The 19,263-nt window shown below is 47.2% G+C and overlaps 5 protein-coding genes across 5 annotated transcripts; 2 read left to right on the top strand and 3 right to left on the bottom strand.

The window, feature by feature from the left end:
• Window positions 1-230: 230 nt before the first annotated feature.
• EDD37DRAFT_638297 (ABC multidrug transporter) lies at window positions 231-5,355 on the bottom strand. The gene has a single exon (XM_062817095.1). It carries the CDS (start codon window positions 5,112-5,114, stop codon window positions 606-608), a length of 4,509 nt encoding a protein of 1,502 aa, XP_062667397.1. The 5' UTR covers window positions 5,115-5,355; the 3' UTR covers window positions 231-605.
• Window positions 5,356-6,230: 875 nt separating this feature from the next.
• On the bottom strand, window positions 6,231-7,444 carry EDD37DRAFT_120438 (uncharacterized protein). Its single transcript, XM_062809320.1, has one exon. It carries the CDS (start codon window positions 7,169-7,171, stop codon window positions 6,290-6,292), a length of 882 nt encoding a protein of 293 aa, XP_062667396.1. The 5' UTR covers window positions 7,172-7,444; the 3' UTR covers window positions 6,231-6,289.
• A 7,854-nt stretch (window positions 7,445-15,298) lies between these two features.
• On the bottom strand, window positions 15,299-15,927 carry EDD37DRAFT_638288 (uncharacterized protein). Its single transcript, XM_062817094.1, has one exon. It carries the CDS (start codon window positions 15,555-15,557, stop codon window positions 15,330-15,332), a length of 228 nt encoding a protein of 75 aa, XP_062667395.1. The 5' UTR covers window positions 15,558-15,927; the 3' UTR covers window positions 15,299-15,329.
• On the top strand, window positions 15,755-17,421 carry EDD37DRAFT_120325 (succinate dehydrogenase iron-sulfur subunit, mitochondrial). The gene is made up of 3 exons (XM_062809318.1): window positions 15,755-16,478; window positions 16,533-16,684; window positions 16,735-17,421. The coding sequence occupies exons 1-3, from the start codon at window positions 16,061-16,063 to the stop codon at window positions 17,056-17,058; spliced, it is 894 nt and encodes a 297-aa protein (XP_062667394.1). The 5' UTR covers window positions 15,755-16,060; the 3' UTR covers window positions 17,059-17,421.
• On the top strand, window positions 17,133-18,753 carry EDD37DRAFT_120319 (uncharacterized protein). Its single transcript, XM_062809317.1, has one exon. The coding sequence runs from the start codon at window positions 17,542-17,544 to the stop codon at window positions 18,652-18,654; it is 1,113 nt and encodes a 370-aa protein (XP_062667393.1). The 5' UTR covers window positions 17,133-17,541; the 3' UTR covers window positions 18,655-18,753.
• Window positions 18,754-19,263: the final 510 nt, after the last annotated feature.

Here is a 19,263-nt window from a genome sequence, read left to right as displayed (position 1 = left end):
CGTAGTGCCAGGGCCTCGATCAACAACGAGATCAGCTCGACAAGGGTAGGCTCTTCACGGCTTGAGCATAACTAACGATAGCTGAAGCATCTCTGGTAGATTGTATACGAAAGATGTGCTCGATTGACATGGCCGTGTAATGCTACCCGTGTCGCCACAAACAATGATCTATTACACGCGTGACGAAATATATGTCAAAACACGATCGAAGGGACAAACGCACGGATGGGCTGAGTCCGGGTGGTGCTTGTGCAGTGTCCACCCCTGTGCCCACAGGGCAGATGAAAGCTTGATTGAATCTCGTTCCTGAAAATTGATACCTCTTTGGGGTATGCCCTGCCCATTCGTGCCACTCCACGGAGTTAGTCAGTTACTCAGCCACAGTGCCACACATCCATGAAATCTGTCACTGTCACTCCATCCACCTTTTTCCAAATAGGTCTTCTAGAGTGCGACGTCACCTGAAATACACATCACCACAAATCACCGTGACCATCTGGCAGGACGATACAAGCTGACCTTGCAGACTTTGAACTTGAAATCTTCATTATCGTTTTTGCTCGATAAACGACTGCTATGTTTTTGTGAAAGCGGCCACACATCAATCATGACTCTCGGAAAAAGTCCTCCCTCACGATATGACTTTTGTCGCACATGCCACGGAATATCCCGTTAGCCTCAAACAGATTGATCGGAGTGTCGAGCTCGGCAATCCTACCCTGGTCCATGACACAGATCCGATCGTAATTGATGATGGTCTTGAGACGATGCGCAATGCAAAGCACTGTCTTGCCCGCAAAGCCAATTCTCATGGTACGTTGAATCTTCTCGTCCGTCTCGAAGTCGACAGATGAAGTCGCCTCGTCACAGACAATGATTCGTGAGTTCCGGACCAGTGCTCGTGCCAGAGCCATCAGTTGTCTTTGACCAAGAGAAAAGTTCAAGCCTTCCTCTTCGACCTGGCTATCAAGCTGGATGCGGTTCGCGCCACTGTTTGGGACGTTTACATTCGAAGTCGACGTTGCCGCAGTTTCGGCCGTATGAGGTCGACCAGTCTTTTCGTCCAGTGTAGGCATTTCTTCCCCAACCAAATCAGCCTTCCGAAGGGCTGACCATAGATCATGGTCTGAGTGCTCCTGGAACGGGTCAAGGTTTGACCGAATTGTTCCTCGGAACAACGTAGGATCTTGTGGAATGATAGCCAGGCGCGACCGCAGATCGTAGAGACCGACGGAGGCGATGTTGATGTCGTCAATCTTGACCTCACCACTCGATAGCTCCGTCAAACGGAAGAGGGCAGACATGATGGACGACTTGCCAGCGCCAGTACGGCCGACTATGCCGATACGCTCGCCACCTCTGACATGGAAATCCAACCCCTTCAGTACTAAAGGTAACTCGGGCCGATACCTCATTTCCACATTGTTGAACGAAATAGCTCCCGACTGAGGCCACGAATCCGGCACTTCTCGCAGCTTCAGTGGTGCCTCTTCCTCCAGATTAGCGCCGTAGTAATGTATTCGTTCCGTAGCGTTCATGTTGTTCTCGACTTCCGCCAACTGTCGCACCGTAAATTGAATCATCTGTACAATAGCCAAAATGTATGATAACACCAACCCTGCTATGCTAGGATTGACGTTGAAGCGGTCCGTCACCACCAAAATGCCAGTCGTAAAAACAAGGATGTTTCCGATAGCATCCAATCGGGTAGAAAGCCAACGTTGATTTCCAAATGTTAGATAGTATGCCGAGTTCATGTCGTCAATTGCTTCGCGCATTCTCGTTGTAAAATAACGCTGCAAGCCATATGCTCGGATCGATGCCGTTCCAGATATGGACTCTGAGAATCGCGCAAACACCGTAGATCGAAGAACTGCTTCGTGCCGTTTGATCTCCCGTGCCGACGCTCGATAGTAACTGGAAGCAAACAAAAACAATATAAATAAGGGGCCCAGTGCCACGGCGAAATAATGGAAATACGCAATGATCAAAGCAAACACCGACGTAATCATGGCCAGCGTGAGGAAATACATTCTCATGGCGTCCGTCAAATTGTTGTCCATCGAATCCACATCCTTGGAGAATCGGTTCGTGATTCGACCCAAAGGTGTCGTATCAAAGAAGGACATTGGCGCACGCAAAACCCGCGTCAAGGCATTCTGCAGCATTGTTTTGCTTGCATTGGTACCGCTCGTGGACAGGATCGTAGCAAATACGAACAGCAGGATCGCTTGCGAAACACCAAGAGCAGCATAAACGCCGATGTAGGCGCCTTCCGAAAATCCGAATTTGTTGCTTGTCCACCAACTGAGCCATAAGCTGGTAGCAATGTTGGATCCCTGCGACAGGATCAAGGAGATGAAAATCAACGGCCACAGAAGGGGCGAGCCTGACGCCTTGATATATGCTTTCCAGACTGTCCAGCTGACAGACTTGACGGCACGCTCTTCCTGTTGCATGAGTGCTTTGCCCTTTTTGGTTTTCTTTTCGGGCTTCTTTTCCGTGTCTTCCTCTTCTTCAGTTGGTTTGGCGACATTGACATCTTCCTGAGCCGTCGTTGCCATTAGTTTCTGAAAGTCGACGCTCTGCTCCATCAGGTTGTCAAAAGTATCAATAGCCTGAATATGGCCATCTTCCATCCAGATGATGCGATCGCATCTGGAAAGGACGTGAAGTTGATGGGTCGCAAGTATACGGCATTTATCCTTCATGAGCCCACAGATCGCTTTGTCCATAATATGCCGGCCAACGTGGGCATCAACAGCCGACAATGGATCGTCCATGAGTATGATATCAGCGTCGAAGTAGATAGCTCGGGCAATGTTCAAGCGTTGTTTCTGGCCACCAGACAGTGTAATGCCTCGTTCACCAATTTCTGTTTGATCTCCAGCAGGAAGAATGTCCAAATCGGGTCTCAGAGCACAAGCATCGATCACGTCTCTGTACCATCTTCCCTTGTATGGCTTTCCGAACAAGATGTTTTCCTTCAACGTCGCATTCTGAATCCATGCGTATTGTGGACAAAAGGCCCGAGACGATGCCATCTTCACCTTCCCGCCTGTCTTTCGCATATCACCAGCAAGTGCGGCGAGCAGAGAAGTCTTGCCAGAACCAACTGTTCCAATGACAGCCAACAACTCATTCCTACCGACAGCGAAATCGATGTCATGCAATTTGAATGGCTCGACTGCTGTGGTCTCACTCGCAATGTCTTCATCGGACGCAGTGGGCAACTTTTTATTCTTCTTTGCCTCCTTCTGCGCCTTTTTCTCGGCCTTCTTCTCAGCTTTCTTCCTATCTTTCTCTGCTTTCTTCGCAGCCATCAATTCACCCTTACTTTGGAAAGCTCCCGCTCTCTCCTTATCTTGAGTCGCACCACGTTCCCACGTGAAGGAAGCCTCGTCGACTTCAACGGCGGGCTCCATAGTGTCGTCGAACGTCACGTCATCCTTCTGCTCTTCGGAAAGAAGAAACTCTTGTATACGCTGGAGAGAATTTTGTGCGTCTGTGACTTGACCCAGCACCAGTGGTAGCAGATTGAGTGGCATGCGCAAGGAATTGAAAAGCGCAAGTGACGAAAAGACTCGCGATGGTTGCAGGCCGTGATCGGACAACGAGTACGTGATGAAGGCCAGCATCGAGGCAAAAACTGGCATAGACATGGCCACTGCGTTGATGGCATTCCTGATCGATAGCAACACCTGGATGGCTCTGATTTCCCGCGTCCGCAATTCCTTCAGACGGGCGAGAAAACTGGTTTCCCACCCGAAGAATTTGACAAATCGAACAGAAGCTAAGATTTCCTGAGTCAGAGTGACACGCTGATCAGTGATTTTGTTGATCTTCTTTCGCTTCATCAGTAGAGATTTGATGGCTGTGGTCAATAGGGGCAACATGATCAATAGCAGAGCATAGCCTGCTAAGGCGCTGTAACCGATGTTGATGCAAAGCACCACCAACACCACAATAACCTGTATTGGCGATGTCCACATGATATGGAACATGCCTGAAGCTTGGTCAACACGGTACGTATCAACACTCATCAAGTTGACAATTTTCCCGTTGTGCCACCCGGTACCATCTCCGGAGACTCCTGATCCTTTGTCCGGTGTGACCTTAGCTCCACCTTTGGGATGTAGCTTCTTCGATAGGGCACGAGCAAGTACCGGTCGATTGGCGGGCTTTTCAGCATCGGTGGTCTCCATACCGTTGGAGGTCTCTTCATCTTGAAGAGCCTTGCCGCCAGCCTTGGCTCTGCCCGAAATTACGAGAGACTTCTCGAAAATGGCATTGATCAGAACCGCTCTGCACTCGCCACCTACCATCATTCCACGATAGATGAAATGATTAGTGGACATTGACTGGCACATTTGCATGAACGTAATCCCAATCACAAGACCAATACCCTTCCCAATGTTGGGTGCAGGCTGTCCCGTCTGTTGTGCGTACCATGCGTCTGAGGCGAATTGAATCAGGTAACGTGTGGTGAAAGGGGAGAAGACTTGAAACAGAGCCGAGAACAATGCACAAGCGCCACCTAGCAGGAACTCGCCCCGGAAAGTATCGAAAAGTGCCCAAAGGAGCGGATTCCGTTCCCCTCGAGCAACTCTGCGTTTGAAAGCCGGCATCAAAAGATCAATCATCGAGACGGAACTTCTGTCAGGGTTGACAAGCCAGATGTCGTTTACTTCAATTGTCCGCTTGTAACCTCGTACCATAAGCGGATTCATCCACTGAAAAGTCACGAGGCTGAGAAAGCTGGCGTTGTATTCGGGACAAACAGTTCTCTCTTCGGGAACAGGCGGTGGAGCTCCACGACGAAGCGGGTTTATTCTGTGGTGCCATGGTGTCTTTTCCGGTTCTCTGGACTTTGTATGCACAGCAGCACTGGCGTCGGTAGCCTCGGTGGCAGTGGTAGCCGCAGATTCGATTTTCTCAAGACGCATACTATCCTCGCTCTTCCCACGACCTGTCCTTCGCAAGTCCCTGGGGGCTTCCAAATATTGTGTCGGCTCATCTCTTTGCGCCAAATCTTCCTCTTCGACATTGTCTTGCTCAAGTGCGCGTTTGACGTCTTCGGCGTCGTCCGACGAACGCGCCATGTTGGCCGACATTTGGGTTGTTATTGCAGAGGCAAGCGGAGAGGTGAGTGGGCAACGTCGGTGAGGTTACCCATGGTGATGATATGGGTTAACGAGCAAAGGCGACTATGGCAAAATATGTATTCGGGACGACCTGCAGCCGGACATGACTGATCAGCGACTCGCATTACTGTCGTAATAGAAACTGCAGTCATGTTGACCGGCAAAGCGGCAAACGAGCGCAGCAGGTGGGTTTGCACGGCCCTGGTCATGGACATTTCGATGCCCCGCATTTGGACGGAAAGAATGTCCATTACAGGCGTGTCAATTGGACGCAGGCCCCGTAGCGACATGCTTAATTACAAGCAGCGAACCAAAATTGGGCACTTCCAGCGCCTAGGCAGAAGCTTGCCATCTGCGCATCTGACTACCCGCCCGAGATGCTTAGCGATCCCATCAGGCAACAACTCTTGCAGGGACTTTTTTCGCCTCCACCCCAACAAGCATTTCATCTACGCCGAAGAATCAATTGAAGATGTTGCCTAGTGGCCTTAAACGATATGGTTGAACAACTCATCGACATGGTGGTTTGCTTGCATCAGTCAGATTATTAATCGTCGACATATGACCGCGACTTGATGTCTCACGGAAGCCTTCGCGACAGGCTTCCATTCTATGAGTACTCCCGTGCAGAACACACACGGAAATAATGCATGACGAGCACAACCTCCGCATGCAGAACCCCACCGTGGCCAGTTCTTTTGCTTCTCCCGGCAAATAGAATGAGAAGTCGGGCTGCGTTTCGCAAACATTCCCGACATCGGTTTGGTCAAGTTGCGGTGAGTCCATTGATCTATTTGGGAAAGACCCCTTACCCCAGAAATGGGTTTTTCGTTCAGCTTTCACTTAGATTTAATATGCGGACTTTGGCGACCTCCTCGGGTCCGAAGACACTCCTCCTGGTCCCGTTGGCACTCAATCGGGTTGAAACACTTTTATCTACCGGTTGGGATAGTGTTAGTCGAAAGTTGGGCGCCAGCATGTCTGATCTCGGACACCGACTGAATCTCAATCTTTCCGAAAATACCTAGGTGTTCAGACGTCGGCCGCGCAGACCAGTCAAGTGCATGTATGTCACCACGGGCGGAAGTTGTTGTTCACTGTATATGGCCTCAAGCAAATCAGGGCTCATAGTAACAAGCTTCATTTTAAAAGTTTGTCGATGTAGCAACTTCTTTGAGCAGGTTTGTACCTCGTCTCAACTCATCCACCTTCTCATCTATTCTCTTCCAACTGTCTGGGCCAATGATGATCCTGAGGAGCCCTTCGCTTTTGATGAGTGAACCAGCGTCCCCTTCTCCCGTGGCGGCCTCAAACATCACCCTCGCAGCCTTTTTTGGATCTCCCATAGCCACCTCCGGCAGCCGTGCGATTTGGGCTAATCTCTGGCCGACGATATGCTGGCCTGCATACTCTTCTGACGGCGTGATAATTCTTGCAGAATTGGCGCTGCTAAAGTTCGTTCGGAAAGCCCCTGGTTCTATGATGAGCACTCGAATGCCAAAGGACGACACTTCGACACTGCAAGCTTCGGAGACAGCTTCCAGCGCAGCCTTACTCGCAGCGTAAACACCGCAGGCTTGGCTGGGACAGAATCCCTGGGTGCTCGACACGTTCAAAATGACTCCTGATCGTCTGCTTCTCATGCCCGGAATTACTGCCTGCATGATTCGCACGGGTCCGAGGAAATTCGTCTCCATCTGCGTCACGAGTTCTGCGTCGGGGGTATCCTCAAGAGCACCCAGTACGCAGTAACCCGCATTGTTCACCAGAATGTCGATGCCGCCGAAAAAGGATTCAGCTCGTTCAATTGTTGCCTTGATATTCTGGTTGGACTGCGTGTTGTCCAAGGTGAGCCATTTACTTCCTTGTTCCTCGACCTCAGACACCAGATTTGGGGTCTTGGAAGGGTTTCGAGAGGTTGCTATGACTTTATGTCCCTGCGAGAGGACGTAACGTGTCAGGGCAAGTCCGATTCCGCTGCTTGATCCTGTGATGAGCCAAACTGGCTTCTTGAAGTTTCCAAACATCTTAAAGAATGAAGACCCTGCAATCAAGCTCTCAAACTTGGATTACTTGAAAGATCCCAGACTGGTTGCAAGTGAGTATGAGAATTGATGAGCCTTATATGTGTGCTCCTTGACTTCTTGACCTTGAGTTATTGGCACTGATGCTCCGCTGGACCATTTGATTCGCCTCTGATATGCTCAGAGAGAGCATTAAGGCGCACTACGTCCGATATGTCTGAACCTAGCGCGACCTGCTGACAACGGAGATAGAAACCTGTGCGGTCATAATTCCGGTCTCGATTGGCGCGTATGTTTACGTATCCCCTGCGCAGTAGGATTGGCACTTTTTTTCTTGGCATTCACGACACGCGTTGTTTACCCCAACTAAGTTAACTTTTGTATGCTCCTACTATAGTAAATATAACTACCACTCGGCGCTCTGAACGTATAAAACACCCAAAACTTATTTGGGAGCAGGATATTGCTACTCCACGCCTAAAAGCTAAAAAAGAGTAAGAAAAACGGCTTCCTGCGCCAAAAACGCGGTTAGTTGCCGAGACGGCTCTATCCGCTGTTAAAGATCTCGTAGACTAACTACTACCTAAGTATACGCCCTTAATAAAAGTTAAATCAACGGCATTTATTATCCGTTGGCTAGAGAGGGACCCGTTTAGCCTTTTTATACGTTTCATTAGCGAGGCATCGCTCATGGCCTTAGTAAACGCGATAAATACGCGGGCTATTAGTTAAATAGAAGGTACCTAAGGAAACCTTCGCGGTTGGTCTCTACTAACGCGAGAGGAACTTCTCTATTGGCTAGGTCTACTATTTTATATAGATAATTATATAGATAAGCGTAAATAGGACTAATAGATAGAATTTAGTAGCTTCATAGAGTAATTTATATCGTAGGTACGTTAAGAGTAAATCTATCGATTTATATTCTATACTATATAACCTCGATAACTTAGCGACCTCTAGTAGTACAAGATCAAGCTAGTTTACTTAATCGTACGTACTAATTGTTACGAAGCTATTACGCCGTTATCGTAGCTTACTATCGACGAGTGTCAGGAATGGCATACTAGCCGAGCCGCCCGAAGGCACAGGCCCTAAGGGCGCCTATAAGGCACACCCTTCTCGCATGAGAGGACTTAGCTTCTCTTATGCTTCGAGTCCTGTAATACCTGATGGTTGAGGGACTCCTAGTTAACTACTGAATACAATACCTATTATATTGACTATTACTCTATCTGCCTATTACACTAGGGTGTTCCTTACATTCTCGAAGCATCTCACTACGATCGGTCGGAGTAAGTAATAGTCGTAGGCGACATAACGTCGCCTAGAAAGGGCGATACCGAGACAAAGGGTATCGTCGACGGAGGTTAGGTCATCCCAGGCGGAGTCTAGAGTTGACCCAGGCGAAGACGACCTATAACCTACCAACGCCGGACCTGAGTCGCGTGGAGGTCGCTAGCAACTCGTAGGCGAGAACAATACGCCTCGCTCTTCGGATAATAAGGACGAAGAGAGTAAGGAGTATCAATAACTCCTAAGGAGAAAGAAGAGCCTCGGGGTAGACCTGAAACGTAAGCGACTTAGGGATAAAATCCTCGCTATGGAAGAGGAGAGTACCGGTAGAGAACCGTCGCGGTATATAGAAATCGAAGGCACAACGCTACCGAGTCGCAAGCGACTCCATAGCTTCTCGGAAGGCGTAGAGGATCAAGAATAGTTACAAAAAACATTGAAGATAGTAAAACCTCCCCTAAAGTTTAATGAGAAGAGTATAAAAGCTCTACGCGACTTTAGCAATAGTTAGAAGACTATATTCGATATAATTCCTACCTATATCGTTCTAGATTAGGGTTATCGTATACGAGCCGTAGCTAACGGCCTTAAGGATCGCGCTTAGATCCGATAGCGATAAGATCGTAACGCTACGGCTACGTTCCCTATCTTATAGACTAACTTTATCTTATAGTGTAAGGATACTATTAAGAACGCTAATATACGTAAGGGGGAAGCCCTTATATCGCTAGTGACTCTTAAGCAAGAATCGTATTAAGCGGTGCGGGACCTAGTAAATACGATAGAACTCCTAGAGGGGGAGATCGGCTCTCTTATAGAGGATGAACGCGAGGGCTAGAGACTATTTTATACCCTTACACCAGGCCTACGGGATACGGTTCGACGGGACCTTAAGCGCATTACTTTAAGAGCATAGGTCTTAGCCTTAGCACAACGCCTAGAGAAGATAGTCGTAAGGGAGAAGTATAAGACTAGCACGAGAAGTCCTACTCCTACGATAAAGAAGACAATATATAAGTCGTAGGTAAGGACTAAGCGAGTCTTACCCTCTCTAAGCAAGAAGGTTCGAATAGGCGAGGAGAAAGAAAAACTAGCGCCCTTTAAAGGGGAATGCCGAAACTATAGAAAAAAGGGCCATAGGGTAAGAGACTATTGGTCGCGTCCAACAAAACAGAGTGACGCATCCTCTTCGCCTATGAAAAAGAAAATAAAAGGTAAAGGCAAGGAGTCGAGCCAATCAAAAAACTAAAGAGTAGCCTACTAAGTGCCGTAGTAGCGCTAGGACTAGATACTAGTAAGAGAATCGTAGAAGACAGCGATACGCAAAAGTCGCTTACCCTCTAAATTAAGCTAATAGGTCCCCATAGGGTACGAACGGCAAAGACGCTACTCGATAGCGGGGCGTAAGCGAACTTTTTGGGATACCTATTAGTAGCCGAAATAGGGGCGCACCCTACCGACCCTAATATTCGTGTTCGCACGGTAGCCGACTAATCCATTCGAGTCTATAGGTAGTATCGCCTAGAAACTCAAATTGCTAACTCCTATAGAACTCGTAAGCGACTCGACCAAGACTTCCTTATAGCAGAACTTATATCCTATAACGCTATTCTAGGGTTCCCTTAGTTAAGGGATATAAACCTCCGAATAGATTAGTTAAGCGACATATAGAGCTTCCGAGACGAAGGAGACTCGTAGGTAATAGAAATATCGCTTACGGAGGTATAGGCTAAGTTAAATACCGACTTAGTTATGATAGCTTATATATAGCCCCTTCCCGAGGAAGGCTCGCTAGAAGAAAGCGAATCGTAAGCGACTCGCCTAGAAGTTATACTCGATAAGAGACTAAAGCCCTTCGAGTCGGTTTTCTAGGAACCTAGTAGCGACCCTTTCGCTACCGATACTAGGACACGACATAAAATCCCTGTTTAGGAGGGCGAAATAGTACCCTATAGACCTATTTACCCCCTAAGTAGCAAGGAGTTGCGAGTCCTTCGCGAGTATCTTAATTTAAGCCTAGAAAAGGGGTAGATTCAACCGAGTGAATCCTTAGTAGGTGCCCCTATTCTCTTCGTACCTAAGGCCGACGATAGCCTACGACTTTATGTTAACTACCGTAGGCTTAACAAGATAACGGAGAAGAATAGGTACCCTCTTCCCCTGATTCCTGAAATTCTAGATCGTCTAGGTAGCGCCAAAGTCTTTTCTAAATTGGATCTTCGAGACGCCTATTATCGTATTCGAGTCGTAGAATAAGATCGTTAAAAGACTACGTTTTGTACGCGATATAGCTATTTCGAATATTTAGTAATGCCTTTTAGTTTAATAAATGCCCTAGCGACCTTTTAGGGATATATTAATAAAGCTCTTCGAGGCCTTTTAGATAATATCTATATCGTATATATAGATAATATACTTATCTTTAGTACCAACGAAGAGGAGCATAAGAAATATCTACTACTCGTACTTAAGAAGCTAAAGAGCTATAGCCTTTATATAAAATTGTCGAAGTATAAGTTCTTTAAGCAAGAAGTTGACTTTCTAGGGTATCGCGTAGAAGTCGACGATATCTCGATAGACCCTAGTAGGGTCGCGGCGATCGAAGAATAGCCTAAACTAAAGACTTTCCGGGAGATCTAGGTTTTCTTAGGATTTACTAACTTCTATCGAGGGTTCGTTTATCGATACTCGGTAGTAGTAGCTCCTATTATAAACCTCCTTAAGGGGATAATCGCTAGCAAGAAAACAGGACTATTCGAGTGGACCGTAGACGCTTCGCATACGTTTCGCAAGCTAAAGAACTACTTCAAGACAGCGCCTATACTAGCTCACTTTGACCCGGAGAAACAATCTCGCGTTGAAGTAGACGCCTTAGGCCAAGCTATCGGCGGTATACTAATATAAGCCTACGAGTCGCAAGGGGGTCGCACACTATGGAGGCCGGTTATATTCTTCTCTCGTAAAATAAATGACGCTAAGAAGAATTACTATATAGGAGATAGGGAAATATTAGCTATTATGCACGCCTTCAAGATATAGAGACATTACCTTAAGGCCCCTACGACTAGCACGATTATCCTTACGAACCATGAAGCGCTATAGAGTTTCATGACTACGAAGGTATTAAATAGGCGTTAAATACGGTGGGCTAAAGTACTAGTCGTATACGACTTTTATATCCAGTGGAGACGAGGAAAGAATAACCCAGCAGACGGGCTTTCCCGCCGTCTAGATTATATAGTAAAAGAAGATCTCCTAGAAAAGAGTCCTCTAAAGGCATTACTTGAATATCGTATACTAATTAAGGAAGATAAGGACGAAGGTCGTATACGAGTAGACAACGACGTCCTTATGGGAGTGCTTACTCGGTCGATAGTTCAGAGCAGCCCTAATCCGGCTGAAAGTAGTTATAATATTGTAACTCTACTAACTACTGAATCCGAGGTAACTCTCTAGCCAGACCTAAGTAAGGTAGAAGCGGATCTAAGTAGGAGGTCGACTAGATCCTAGGCGAGCGCACCCGTAGAGGGGAGCAATAGTTCTATATTAGGTGGAAAGGTTTTAGAGAAGCTAACGACTCCTAGGAACCAAAAGAACACCTTGCGAACGTACGGGAAAAGATTGCGAGTTAGAGGCGAAGAGCGGGTGAATAGTTCTATTTAACGCTCGACTTACGCTCCTATACTATACCTCCGCGGGGCGTAGGCGAGGCCATAGCGAGCTCCCTACGAAGAGCAAAACTATCTGAAAAATCTCGACTAACGCCCTAACCCTCTATACTCTATAAGGGGTTGTAGGGGAGTCCACTACGAGCGGTATACCCTCTACTCCTAGGCCCTACCGAAAAACACAACTCACTAAGACTTTGCTTTAAGTCGTAAGCGATAAGCAACTATCGTAACTACCTATCCTACTACCTACGGGTTACGTACGACTCTACTCCGAGTTAGACGATAACGACGATATCGTAGGCTTATTATTACCGAAGCTAGAGAAGGTTGCGGCCTCTATACGACCTATACGCGACTCTAACGAAGCCAGAGAAGTAGTAGCCGTAGTGACGGCATTCTAGAATTCGTTAGTGACTCGTAGGCAACTCGTAATTAACACTTATAGTCAAATAGGCTAAAGCCTAGATAATATCTATATTAATAACGATAGGGGGGGAGATAGGAGGAGCAGTAGTATCTCGTACGCTAGCCGTAAGCGACCGTATTAATAGCGCATTAGGCGGAGCTAGTAATAGGCGAGTCGAGATAGGAGTCAAGGGCGAGCCGGTAGCGATAGGGGCAGGAGCAGCACGGGCGGCACGAGTAGTACGGTTCACCTCGCGGGTGTAGGCAGTTATTTCAAGGTCGAGGACCCTCGCCTACGTCTCGATAGCGGCTATGGTAATACTAGCCTCACCCTAAACAAGGCGACGGTTGGTCGCGAGCAAGTCGCGAGCACGACCCTCTAAATACTCCGGAACCTAAAGCGGTTAGTATGCGATTACTATATAATATATATGCAACTCATAGAAGCGCACTGGACGATGGTCCGATTGCTACCCCGGTAATACCGGCAGCGATTATAGCCCTTAGGATACTCGTAGTTGACTCGCTAGCTAGCCTAGCCCTGGCCGCTACTAATAGGAGTATTGGCGGGCTGAGCGTAGAGGCGGCGGAGGTATCGCTAGTAGGGTAAACCGCGCTTAACTCTCTTGCGAGTCTTGCGAGAGGGGGTAGGAGCATTATCCGGGGGGCCTACCGTAGGTTAGTTGAAGAGTCGTATGCGATACGTATATGAACTTACTACGTTTCTCACTACCATCACCGGGAGGACGGCCACTATCGGTACTACTGGCAATACTACTAAGGCTAGGGACTATAGGCGTAGCGATAATAGCCGACACTACTGCGATTAGTAGGCAACCCGATTATAAACTAGTGAGTACCTACTAGTTAAGAAGAGGGAGCTGCTATAAAGAAATTAGTTAGTATAGGCGAAAACTACGTGACATGAATACGACTTATAGTTAAGTGTTTTAAGATTCTACACAAAACATAAAGTTAGCAACGTGAAATAAATCTCACGCGAAACGACTAAGACTTATAGATAAGCGGCGACTAAGAGAATATAAGAGCTATAAGTATATTAGTTAGCGGAGAGTTCTATACGAGTAATGCGTAAGTATATACCGAGATATTATTGGTATTGCTATTATATAGAGGAAAGGAAAGAAGAGAGGGAGAGTCAATAGATATAAGTAGTACTCTAAACTATATAGACTCGCTAGGTTCTCGTATATTTATTAGGTACGATATAATCTATAAAAACTTATTTATTAGGGCGAGGCTACGGGTCACTATACATAAGGCTGCGAGTCACTATATATAAGGCTACGAGTTACTATATACGAGGCTACTAGTTATAACCTAAGGCTAAGAACTACTATATAAGGACACCACTAGGTAATGCTATACTACTAAGCCCTAGAGTATAGCTCTTACCTAATGAGATAGCGGAATACTTCTCGAGAACGAGAAGCCCCGGAGAGGGGGATAATTATTAGGAATGGTATACTAGCCGAGCCGCCCGAAGATATAGGCCCTAAGGGCGCCTATAAGGCATACTCTTCTCGCATGAGAGGACTTAGCTTCTCTTATGCTTCGAGTCCTATAATACCTGATGGTTAAGGGACTCCTAGTTAACTACTGAATACAATACCTATTATATTGACTATTACTCTATCTACCTATCACACTAGGGTGTTCCTTATAACGGGGCTATAATCGCTTACGATAGCCGATCGATTTATACGCTTAAAGTATTTAGTAAACTTATCTTAGAGGGCTATAAAGCGTAAATACTCGGTATATAAGGAGGCTACTATTATAATTAGCTACTATACTCACGCTAGGTAAGTATCGAATACTATATCAAGGGTAAATAGGTACTATTCCCTTAGTATAGCGCCGACTATTCTATTTACCTAGCGGAGATATTTCAAGTGCCTCTAAGGCTCTATTAGAGACTAATAAATCGAATTCCCTAGCGAAAATAGCTATTATTCCTAGATAATCTATTTCTAAATATCGAGGTCGTATATACCCTCTTACTACTCGACGTAAATATTATAAAGACAATACGAAAAAGGTTAACTAGTTTACTATAGATTTTACTCGACGTTAAAGAGATTAATAGAGCTCTTGAATACGACGGTCTTCTCGCTAGTGTTATTAACTACGCTCTTTGCTTTGCCTAGTAGAATAATAACGTTGTCCTTAGTATCACGATAGCTTACTCCGTACATAAAGAGGAGGACTTTATTATATAGCTACGACGGCGTCTAAAGGACTTGTTAACTAATGCTATTATAGCGCGAGAAGTATTCGGCGATAACTAAATTAAAAACTATCGTATTCCCTTGTTTATCGAAGACTATAACTACGGTATAAACGCTATCGATATTACTAATTAATATAGGCACGAGTTTAGCTATTATCTTCTCTACGAGTAACGTAGTTAGCGGCCGTTACTATACTAGCTATTTAATATCTACCTCGTTAATAGCTTTATTATCTAGCGTAAGTTTTAGTCTACTAAGAAGCGAGCGAAAAGACGTAATCATAAGCGATTTAAGAAGTAACTTATACGTCACCTACTCCTTCGTGGTATAGGCTATAGGCTATCTCGAATACTACGGCGACGGCGGTATACCTAGGGTAGTAAGTACTCTTAAGACTACTAGTAAGGGTATTACAATACGTAGACGTACGCCCCTAGCGGAGGTTATCAACGAGTCACGACCTAGGGCGCGATCAAGGAACGTTCAAACGGGTTATATGATCTGTGGTGTCAACCTATGTACTCATGGACCTTGCTATACTAATTGGCATAAAGATCTCCTATTAAAATGTATGTAGTTAAGCATGAATGGTAGTACAATAGCATGAGGGAGTACATGAGGTTGCATAATTGGGAATGCCAAGAAAAAAAGTGCCAATCCTACTGCGCAGGGGATAGCACCGAAGGATGAATATATCGAGACCATGATCAGGTCGAATATGTGATGGTGACTATAGTGGAAGCACCTTGAAGCCATTAACATGGCGATGCGTAGTCAAGCATGGCCTTCGTGATCATGGCGTGAATGGCTAGCCGAGGCATTTTGTCTGCACCATCCGAGATCCAGAGAAGAAAGAACAGTGGCCACGCTGTAGCCATCCTGGCTGGCCACCTCCAGCACGTTATTACATCAAGTCCAGGATTAAAAGGTCGGTTCTCGTTCAGATATTGCTCAAACGTTCCAGAGTAGAGCGGGCTCACGATATATGGATATCTCCATGTTCTTGGGCGCGGGATAAAACCGGAACCGGGGATGGTCAAATGTCATTCGCACTCGACATTGACCTTGGCGTAAGTGCAGGATTATTTGGAAGCCGCCTGATTGGCTCCGGCACCCGAGACTCAAAGCATCACCATTGATTGCCACTACTCTTTACTCGGCTTCTTCACTTCAATCACGCAGTTCATCTCAAGTCGCCTCCACTCTCCTCCATCTTGCGTTCAGTCTCGAGCTGCAGAATCGCTGTCGGAAGCCAAAAAAACACAATGGCAGCTCTTCGCACCGCGTCGCGCCTGGTTGCGCCTACCCGGTCCGTCTTCCGATCTTCCTTCGCCGCAAGATCCTATGCCACCGTGACCGAGAACTCGTCCTACGATACCTCTGCAAGCCGACCTCCTATTTCCGAAAAGAAGACCGGCACCGTCGAGGAGCCCGCGAAGGATAAAGACAGCAAAATCAAGACCTTCCACATCTACCGATGGAATCCTGACGAGCCAACCTCGAAGCCCAAGATGCAGAGCTACACTCTTGACCTCAACAAGACTGGCCCTATGGTGTTGGATGCTCTGATCAGAATCAAAAACGAAGTCGACCCGACCCTCACATTCCGCCGAAGCTGTCGAGAGGGTATCTGCGGCAGCTGTGCCATGAACATCGATGGCATCAACACTTTAGCTTGCCTTTGTAAGAGTCTACATTATTGTGGCCGGTGGTACGGTTGGCTAACAAAAATATCAGGCAGGATCCCAACCGATACAGCCAAAGAGTCGCGTATCTACCCTCTGCCGCACACCTATGTTGTCAAGGATTTGGTGCCGGACTTGACCCAATTCTACAAGCAATATAAGTCAATCAAGCCATATCTGCAACGAGACACCAAATCACCAGACGTGAGTATTGCTACTATGACAGATCGACGAGCGAGCTGACGGAAGAACAGGGCAAGGAGTACCGACAGTCTCGAGAAGACAGAAAGAAATTGGACGGCCTTTACGAATGTATTCTGTGCGCCTGCTGCTCGACATCGTGCCCATCGTACTGGTGGAACAGTGACCAGTATCTTGGCCCGGCCATCCTTCTGCAATCCTACCGATGGCTGGCAGACTCGCGTGACGAGCGGACGGCACAGCGCAAGGAAGCTTTGGACAACAGCATGAGCTTGTACAGATGCCACACTATTCTGAACTGCTCACGGACGTGCCCCAAGGGTCTGAACCCGGCAAAGGCGATTGCAGAGATCAAGAAAATGATGGCAACCTCATGATTAGGCGACGGGCTCTGCCGAGGAGATGGTGGATGAGCATACGCCTGTAACCAGCTCACAAATGGATTTTTGCACTGTCTGGGGGCCTTGCGGCAACGACGTGTATATCAATACAATGCTTGATGCGATTGCTTTGAGCAAGAGTTTCAATGAACCTTTTTTCACTTTATACGTTATCCATAGTCATGTGCTGAACGAGGACAACAGTCGCTTGTTTGATATGGTCCAAATCCCACGTCTCTTTTCGGGAAATGCACTTATCTTTATCGGCCCCAATGTTTCCGTCCGACTCCCGGCTGGAAATTCTTCGAATGACGGTCAAAAGATAATTTCGAATGATCCATTTTACCACTATGTCTTTGGTGTCAGACAGCTGTGCATTTCCCACGTACGATCAATCTACCTAATCAAGAACATCATCAACATTCGCGCATCCTGATCCCACTATCACGCATTCTGCATCTTTTCGGAGTTATATACACCATGGAAGTCCCTGGTCCATCCTTATCAGGCTTGCGAGAATGGCTGGATTCCCTAAGGCCAATGCCTCTTGGGAGAAGACGGTATCCGAATAGAGTCCCAGTAACGTCGCCGGCACGACAACAACAGTCCCTCACTGACACCGCACTTGACCTATCAATGTTACGCCCTGCCGCTTCACAAGAGAACGCCACAAGTGCTGAGACATTTCTGTATCTTGGATATGGCTCCAACCTCAGTGCGGAGACGTTCCTCGGAAAAAGAGGCATCAGGCCGCTGTCGCAGGTCAATGTTGTGGTACCCAGTCTCTCATTGAGCTTCGATCTACCCGGTATCCCATACTCCGAACCATGCTTTGCCAACTCCCGTCTCCGAGACCCTTCAGGCGCCGCACTCTTCTCCGATGACTTACACGATCAGGACTACCATAAAGACCGCTGGCACAAGGGCTTGGTTGGTGTTGTTTACGAAGTCACAAGAGAAGACTATGCTCATATCATCGCCACTGAAGGCGGAGGCTCGGGTTATCAGGACGTGGTTGTCGAGTGCTTTGCATTGAGCAGAGATCCTACAGAGGATGTTCCATGGACTCCCTCTGGTCACTACTTCAAAGCCCACACACTCTTCGCTCCCAGTAGTGGGGAGAGACGGCCGGATCAGTCATACGCTCAACCTAGTCCCCGATACCTCAAGCTGATCACAGATGGAGCTGTCGAGCACGATTTGCCTCTTGAGTATCAATCTTTCCTCCACCAGATCCGTACATATCATCTCACCACGGTCAAGCAGCAACTCGGCTCTTACATATTCTTGTCTGTGTGGGCTCCGCTTTTCCTGTTCTTTCTGGGCAGTGCGCCATTGTTCGCTCGACCTGACGGGACATATCCGAAGTGGCTGGCAACCTTTCTACGGGCAATGTTCACCGCGGTTTGGGCAAGCTATGATGGCTTTTTCGAGCCAACTTTCGGAGACGGCGAGAGGACTATTGGCGATACCGAGGAGGATGATGATGACGATGACTGCTTTAAGAGAGGTATAGACGAGAAGGTGCCGTTGATTGAGCAGGTACCGCAACCTAAATATGGCTCGGTGACGGTGGTGGAGGTAATGGTATGATGACGGCTGATGCAGTGGCGAAGAATATGATTGTATGTGATGAATGTTCAGATTTGAGGTCCATTGCGGTTTCCATGCTTGCTTCATCATCCCCGTTTGTCGATGGAGGGCTCTTGGCGGCCATTGGTGCTGAAGGTTCTTGAGGTTATGAAGCCTTTCGCTCCCAACGTGCTTGAACTCGTGAAACCCAACACGTTGACAATCTGTTCTCCGCTCTCCTTGCTCTCAGACGAGCACCATGTCAGAATTCAATGACGGCGGAATGGACCAGACGTCCTCCACGGCTTCAATGGCAACGCTCGTGGACTACTTGAAGACGGGTTTTCGTCAAAGAGGCCCTGTGAGGCGAGTATACCTTCAACTTCCGCACATTGCCATGTACTGACTCGGAATCCTGCAGTGTTCCAGATGACATCAAACAACTGTACAGACCATCCTTTCAGCCTACCGAGAGCCATGACCTTCGCGACCTGCAAAAGATACTAGAGGATGGCCGCCCGAAGAATATACTGCGCCTTGTCCCATCATCCTTGTGTTCGGTTATCTCAATCGTCCTATACTATCCCAACTCGCAGGCACAGTCTAAGTTGCTCTATCTGTTCATGGTAG

This window comes from Exophiala viscosa, assembly GCF_022695815.1.
Source record: "Exophiala viscosa unplaced genomic scaffold EDD37scaffold_10, whole genome shotgun sequence".
Taxonomy (NCBI): Eukaryota; Fungi; Ascomycota; class Eurotiomycetes; order Chaetothyriales; family Herpotrichiellaceae; genus Exophiala; species Exophiala viscosa.
The sequence above is the reverse complement of the archived record's forward strand: the minus strand, read 5'-3'. Positions and strand labels throughout refer to the sequence as shown.

Bases quoted from the DNA above. Each gene is read 5' to 3' on its own strand.
- EDD37DRAFT_638297 (XM_062817095.1), bottom strand. From the start codon at position 5,114: ATGTCGGCCAACATGGCGCGTTCGTCGGACGACGCCGAAGACGTCAAA.
- EDD37DRAFT_120438 (XM_062809320.1), bottom strand. From the start codon at position 7,171: ATGTTTGGAAACTTCAAGAAGCCAGTTTGGCTCATCACAGGATCAAGC.
- EDD37DRAFT_638288 (XM_062817094.1), bottom strand. From the start codon at position 15,557: ATGTTAATGGCTTCAAGGTGCTTCCACTATAGTCACCATCACATATTC.
- EDD37DRAFT_120325 (XM_062809318.1), top strand. From the start codon at position 16,061: ATGGCAGCTCTTCGCACCGCGTCGCGCCTGGTTGCGCCTACCCGGTCC. The intron at 16,479-16,532 runs GTAAGAGTCTAC...CAAAAATATCAG, and splicing joins CAACACTTTAGCTTGCCTTT to GCAGGATCCCAACCGATACA. The intron at 16,685-16,734 runs GTGAGTATTGCT...ACGGAAGAACAG, and splicing joins GAGACACCAAATCACCAGAC to GGCAAGGAGTACCGACAGTC.
- EDD37DRAFT_120319 (XM_062809317.1), top strand. From the start codon at position 17,542: ATGGAAGTCCCTGGTCCATCCTTATCAGGCTTGCGAGAATGGCTGGAT.